Source organism: Saccostrea cucullata, unplaced genomic scaffold (genome assembly GCF_032062105.1).
Source record: "Saccostrea cucullata isolate Sc308-1 unplaced genomic scaffold, CSIRO_AGI_Scuc_v1 ctg1767, whole genome shotgun sequence".
Taxonomy (NCBI): Eukaryota; Metazoa; Mollusca; class Bivalvia; order Ostreida; family Ostreidae; genus Saccostrea; species Saccostrea cuccullata.
In genome coordinates, this window is record NW_026941031.1 from 1 (window position 1) to 7,500 (window position 7,500).

At 34.0% G+C, this 7,500-nt stretch overlaps 1 protein-coding gene across 1 annotated transcript in view; it reads right to left on the reverse strand.

Moving 5' to 3' along the window:
• Positions 1–121: 121 nt before the first annotated feature.
• LOC134256973 (protein unc-79 homolog) overlaps positions 122–7,500 on the reverse strand; it is a gene marked incomplete at its 3' end in the record, with an annotated part of 8,604 nt that continues 1,225 nt past the window's right edge. Inside the window, exons 2-11 of the mRNA XM_062739643.1 lie at positions 5,881–6,001; positions 4,869–5,029; positions 4,471–4,641; positions 2,991–3,077; positions 2,671–2,725; positions 2,511–2,514; positions 2,168–2,297; positions 963–1,027; positions 569–727; positions 122–336 (exon numbers count right to left, since the gene is read on the reverse strand). Of these exons, the coding sequence (XP_062595627.1) occupies positions 122–336; positions 569–727; positions 963–1,027; positions 2,168–2,297; positions 2,511–2,514; positions 2,671–2,725; positions 2,991–3,077; positions 4,471–4,641; positions 4,869–5,029; positions 5,881–6,001 (1,168 nt within the window). The remainder of the gene's footprint in view (positions 337–568; positions 728–962; positions 1,028–2,167; positions 2,298–2,510; positions 2,515–2,670; positions 2,726–2,990; positions 3,078–4,470; positions 4,642–4,868; positions 5,030–5,880; positions 6,002–7,500) is intronic.

Sequence of the window (7,500 nt, forward strand, 5' to 3'; positions counted from 1 at the left end):
TACATGATTCAATATCTACTGAAAAAAAGTTGCCTTGAACAGATTAGAAAATTAATCTCTGGCCAAAAATAGATAGTTGAAATTGAAAAGAAATCTGCATGGCATGGACACTTTTCCTTACCTGACAATGCCATCAGTAAGGTACCTCTGGACCTCCATGTTACAGTCCCATATTTCTGGAATACTGCGGTGGTAGATGTGGAGCTCTCCTTTCTGTCCGTGGTGGCGCTGGCTGTCACAGTACTCACAGTATCTGATTGGTCGATTGCCATTGTAGCTGGCACACTCAATAGAGAAACATGTACAGACAGCAAGATTGTCTTCTGACCTGCAGTTCTATAATAGAATTAAAGTTACATACAGCAGGTAATTTATATTGCTGTATGTTTATTGTGTACCTTTTTTTTCATTTTCACTTACATGTATATATATTAAGACTTTCAAGTAATATGCTTCTAATATTGTACCTTACAACAATTGTTCTGTAACAACAGTAAATAAACTAAATTCTCTTAAGTTTTTCTGATTATTTTTATTTTTTCAATTAAATGTTGAAGCCATATGAAACCTTATTTTCACAGACAGTTGATACATGTGACATTGGCAGTAGAATATCTGTGATGTATTCACTGTGTTCCTTTCTCAGTTCATCGGCGCAGTCACTACAGATATACAGGGGAGGGGGCTTGTCTCCAGAGTGAATGGCCAGGGCAGGGTTTAAACACATCTATTCAAATACAAGGAAATATAAAAGGTCACTATCACGGAATCGAACAATTCAGTTTAAACAATAACTTTAATACATGTACAAAGCCTTTAATTCTTAACTTACCTACTGGTAAATGAGGAAATGATCAAAAGAAGTTTAATTTACTCTTTTCAAGAAAATTTATCTAAAGTGTGACCTGAAAGAGGAACTTTAAAATTATTATACAGATTATTGCTGTTATTTGAAGGTTTACCTTGACAGCCTGACAGTTCCCTGAGTTAACACAACCTTGTCTCTGACAGAGTACTGGAGGCCAAGCTAAAAATAACAAGAGGCCCATGGGCCACATCGCTCACCTGAGCACTAAGGGTAGGAAAAATAGAAAATAGCTTTTTATAAGTTTTCAGTAGTCTCATGACCAATCATGGATTAGCAAATTTTTAAAGAATTTTCCTATATATATCTTTAAAAACTTTTACCATTTTGGCCCAGCCCTACACCTGGGGGTCACGATTTGAACAAATTTGAATCTACACTACTTGAGCATGCTTCCATATAAATATAATGAATTATGGCTTTGTCAATCTTGAGAAGAAGATTTTTAAAGAATTTTCCTATATATTTCTATGTAAGACTTTGGTCGGCCATTTTGGCCCCGCCCCACCCCCCATGATTTGAACAAATTGAATCTACACTACCTGAGCATGCTTCCATATAAATATGATGAATTATGGCTTTGTCATTCTTGAGAAGAAGATTTTTAAAGAATTTTCCTATATATTTCTATGTAAAACACAGATGACCCCGCCCTCCTCACAAACTTGAATCTACACTACCTGAGGATATTTCCCGAGAAGTTTCATCTTTCCTGGCACAGTGGTTCTTGAGAAGAAGATTTTTAAAATATGCCACCAAATTTTCATTAATTCCCAATTATCTCCCCTTGAATGAGGGCGTTGAATCCCCTTTACCCAAGGATACTTTGTGGCAAGTTTGGTTGAAATTGGCCCAGCGGTTCTTGAGAAGAAGTCGAAAATGTGAAAAGTTTACAGACAGACGGACAGACAGTACAGCTAGACAGACGGACAGAGAGACGGACGCCGGACAAAATGTGATCAGAAAAGCTCACTTGAGCTTTCAGCTCAGGTGAGCTAACAATACAATATGCAATATATTATCATTTTAAATTACTAATATACTCTCCTATAAGTCGGATTTTTTAGATTAATCTTTGGTCCAAAACACTTTGACCCACTTATAGATGAGTTATAAAAAGGTAGATATGTTATTTGGTCATTCCCTACAATATAAGCTCAAAATATACAACCAACTTATAGGCGGACCAACTTTTTTTTACCAATTTTCCTATAATCATCACGATTCTTAATTTTCTTTAGCTTTTATATACAGATATCCTCATAAAGGCTAACTTCCTATTTTGACAATGTATTGGTTTACCTGTGTATTTGTAGTGGATTCCTCTTCTATCTGTCAGTGCAGGATTAAGCTGAGGCCAGTAATAAAACAACAGATTGGCAGCAGGGGCTCTAGCAGTGAAAGGTCCATAGGCCACAATACTAAGGATGTCCTACAATAAAATGAGTTAATACAGCACTACTCCCTCTGTGATTTCACTAGCATGGGTTATAGCATCTTTGCTAGCCAAGGGTTTCCGATCCGAAATCTACTCTACAACAATTCAGAGAGTAGACTTTGGATCGGACACCCTTGGCTAGCGAAGATGGGGCTATAGTCAATTCTGATTTGAGCTAAGAAATATTCTCCTAAAGTTTAGCCCCACTGGGCTGTTCAAAGTGCTTCATATATACTAGTATTTCAATATGCTATAAAGAAATTTTTAATACACATTGAAACAGTAAATATTGGAATGTAACTTTCTAGTTCAAAATAGTTGTTTACCACACAATGGCAAAGTATGAAGACTTAGATGTAAAAATTACCTTAGAAGGTCTCTTTTAATGCTCATAAAGCATTCTAAAATCTGTGAGTGGAATGCTGTAATATAAAAAATAAAATAAACATCAATGAGCATGACCTTACATCATTTTGCATTACCAGGGTATTTTTTTCTACCCCTCACCTCCAACTTCACTTTTGTTTATGGCTTTTTAATCTTTTACAAATAAGATAAAAACACACATGCAACATTGCAGAGAAAATATTTATCATGATACTACTATATATATATGAACTTTTTCTATAACTGTTTAACTTTTTTTTCTGATGAAGCAATAGATTAAACAAATGACTTAGAACTTACAACCATTGTCTGTATGCTGGAGAACCATCGTTATAATGGCAGCAGCTGACTCGCTGGCATAGGAAGGCTCAAAGCAGCCATCATAACCTGGAAATTTAGAACTTTATAAATACAAGAGGTCCATGGGCCACATCGCTCACCTGAGCACTAAGGGTAGGAAAAAGTAGAAAATGGCTTTTTATTGTAAAGTTTAAATCCAAAAGTAGTCCCATGACCAATCATGGATTAGCTATTTTTTAGAAAATGATTGAGAAGAAGATTTTTAAAGAATTTTCCTACATATATATCTTTAAAAACTTTTTGGCCCAGCCCTACCCCTGGGGGTCATGATTTGAACAAATTTGAATCTACACTACTTGAGCATGCTTCCATATAAATATGATGAATTATGGCTTTGTCATTTTTGAGAAGAAGATGTTTAAAGAATTTTCCTATATATTTCTATGTAAAACTTTGGTCGGCCATTTTGGCCCCGCCCTATCCCAGGGGGTCATAATTTGAACAAACTTGAATCTACACTACCTGAGCATGCTCCCATATAAATATGATGAATTATGGCTTTGTCATTCTTGAGAAGAAGATTTTTAAAGAATTTTCCTATATATTTCTATGTAAAACTTTGGTCGGCCATTTTGGCCCCGCCCTATCCCAGGGGGTCATGATTTGAACAAACTTGAATCTACACTACCTGAGGATGTTTCCCCATAAGTTTCATCTTTCTTGGCACAGTGGTTCTTGAGAAGAAGATTTTTAAAATATGCCACTAAATTTTCATTAATTCCCAATTATCTCCCCTTGATTAAGGGCGTGGCCCTTCATTTGAACAAACTTGAATCCCCTTCACCCAAGGATACTTTGTGGCAAGTTTGGTTGAAATTGGCCCAGCGGTTCTTGAGAAGAAGTCGAAAATGTGAAAAGTTTACAGACAGACAGACGGACAGACAGACGGACAGACGGACGCCGGACAAAATGTGATCAGAAAAGCTCACTTGAGCCTTCGGCTCAGGTGAGCTAAAAAAAATTATTCTTAAATAAACTTTAAAAATATGTACATGTATCACCTAAGAACAATTGTCAGACAAAAAAAAATATTGTAGTGCATGTGCAACTTCATATTACTGAAGTGCACCATGGTAATAGTCTTTGGCTACATATGTTTATCATCTTTGCATAGGAGCACATCAATCATGATATACATTATTACAATGTAGTTTCATCTCTTCCATTATGATGCATGCAATTACTAAGTCACCTACCCGTCCACACACAAACTCATTACTATATCTCTCCAACTTTGATATGAGGGAATAAAAAGGCAAAATGTTTAGACCTCCATTTTATTTTGATTTCTTCTTTTATCATTTTCATAAATATGAACAGTATTTTGCTGATAAAAATTATGTTCCTAATATCAAAAAAAAAAAAAAGACTGAAAAGATGTACACACAGACAGCAATGTGGTCTTTTAGATAATACAAACCCAGAGTCATTGGCAGCATGTTGCTACAAAGCAGATCAATGGTGTCCTTGTGTAATGTAGGAGGAAATATTGCTAAGGTTGAAGCCACTGTGTAAGGTAGAGAATCCAGTAGATCGTGCTCCAAAAATGGAACAAGGCATCCCAGAACCTTAAGAACATACTCCCCTATTTCTGTAAATAAATAACTCATATATACTCATGTCTTTTTCATATTCATTGTATATATATCAAAAAAAAAGATATCCATTTATTGATTTCACAGTTTTTCATCTACATTTCAGACTTCAATATCTGTTATGAAAAACATTAACATTTTCAAAAATCAAGCTCAGCTCTTGTAATTATAATTGTTTTGTGATTGGTTGACAGGTTCCTCCTGGCAAAAATTTAATACATACCTATCTGTTTCATCTGCATTGTAGGTACAATGTCAATCATATTCAGGATGGCATAATACAACCCTGTGTAGTTCAGATTAGGAAAAACCGACTGCCGCACACTGTCCCTCTGTCGTGGTCCATAGCTCTCTGCTGGAATGTTGGGGACATCCTTCAATACACTGGAAATAGGCAAAATAAGACTAGGAAGGTCACTTTGGCGTATGCTTACAAGTCAGGATTAGTCTCACACAAATTCAATGTTCAATTTAAAAACTATTAGTACAAACTATAAATTCAGTTGTCAGAGCTAATAAGCAACCCTAGAAGTTTCATACATGAAAGTCTAAATTTGGTAAATTTTTATCAGATATGAAAATGAAGCTGCTCTAGTAATGTAAATCTGGCTTCTTCTGTACCAATCATATGACATCTTTACCATCCAGCTGAAATGAACTCCACACACATCCTTGGAAGCAGCATCAATGTCAGTTTGGCTATGGTGCGACTTATAGATGCTAAGTAAAGAACCTGGTAAGAAACTTTAGCCTTGCAGTTCATCACAAAAGTATCGGTCAGATGTACCATCTACACTAAGTTTGAGTCTGTGATTAAATTATCAACATAAATTGTTGCTGCGTGATGCAGGATCCATCGAAGATGGTCATGAACTCATGGTGTTATATATTTTCTCTCTGTTGTAAGGGTGTTGTTACAATTATATACAGTTTATGCCTTAATGGGCTGTCAATCATTTCTTGCTATTAAAATATACTGCATAAAGGGTTATCCCCCCTCCAAGTTATTTTTGCCCTTTGACACTTGTAAAAAATTTAGTCTCCTTTAAATTCATTCACTTTTTCATGGTTCTGATCAAGAAATAATAGTGTTCCTTGACTTGTCCCACTTTAAATTCACCCAACTGAGAGTTGGGCAAAAGGTGCAAAAATAAAAGAGGGGATTGCACTGTATATATAATGTAGGTAATTTGTAAGCAGCTATTAAACATTACAAGCACACAAAAAATGCTCACCTTCTTAAAGTCTGGGAAAAGTACTTCAGTGTGTTTTCGATTTCAATCCCAGTGGGCTGTGGGGTCAAGTTGTTTAAAATCCGAAATCTATAGTCCTTTAGATTCTTGATCTTTGAATTGACTGAAAAGGATTGAGGCATGGATTGTGTCTATCACAATACAAAAAAAATCTAATGCACAGACATACAGAATAACTCATATTCATAAAAGACTTCCAGAGAATTAAAGTAATTAGTTTCTTTAGCATAATGATAATTGAAAGATGCCAATGTTCAGTTTTGTCCTAGCCCTGAAAGATTAACATTTTAAAATCAAGTCAAGCTTACTTTAATAAGAAAAGTTAAAGTCTAAGAACAAGTTCAAGATCCCAAGTCAGTGATTTGCAAAGGCTAAATTAGTAATGTACATGCTATATATTATCTCCCTTGTTTTTAAAATTAAAAAAAAAATATCAAATTGTTTACAATTTCACTGTGAAATGTCAAAGTTAAATATCAACAGGATCTAGGTCACGAGCTTACTAGCCCTTGTAATTTCTTATGAAATATATATACTCCAAAATTTTAACCGTTTTCCTCTTACAATTAATTCAAAAGATATATATGCATTAAGGCATTGATAAACAATTAATATATTAGGCAGATTAGAGACCAAGTGATGCTGGGCATATAGCCAAAATGATACCAAATACTCTTACTTGTGCTCCCAGAGCTCCCACTACATGAAGCAATTTCTCACATGTATATGTCTATGGGGCACCGTTTTAATATTTTTAAGGTATTTTCTGATATCAAAAATTCATTTTGTGATATCATAAATTGAATTTTTGATATCAGAAAATCATTTTTTGATATCAAGAATTCGAATTTCTGATATCAAGAAATCATTTTCTGATATCAAAAAATCTTCAGGATTTTATGATATCAAAAAATGTAATTATTGATATCAAAAATTCGATTTCTTGATATCAAAAAATATCAGTCATTTTCTGATATCAAAAATTCGAATTTCTGATATCAAAAAATCATTTTCTGATATCAAAAAATCGATTTTCTGATATCAGAAAATGATTTTTTGATATCAGAAATTCAAATTGATTTCTTGATATCACAAAATATATTTTTTGATATCAGAAAATAAAATAAAATGTCGAAGAATCTTCACATAAATAATGAATACTCCCTTGATCTGTAGAAAATGCCGAACTTCAGTGCCAGATTTGTTTTCTACTAAAATTTGTTAATTTAAATCAGGTTTTTAATAATATTTTTTAATGGAAGAATTTAATAAGTGTTTTTGATATTTTTGGTCATATTTATTTGCATGGAATTCAAATATATTACTTTTTAGTTTTTGGGATAAATCTGAGTAAATAATCCATCTTTGTAAAAATAATCTTGTTTTAGGATCGGGTTCGGGCTACAGTAAATGTTTAGAAAACGTTGTATATTCGTTAAACACATGTTCAGACATTAAAGTGTAAAACAGAAAGAAATTGTTGTTTATCGGCAACAATCTAGGTGTGCTGTAGGTCGGGCTTAGACTTAGAATTTCTCTGTTACTCCTATCAACAGCAGCCATTAGCTTTTCCAATTGCATATTTGTCAATGTCTAAAGTGA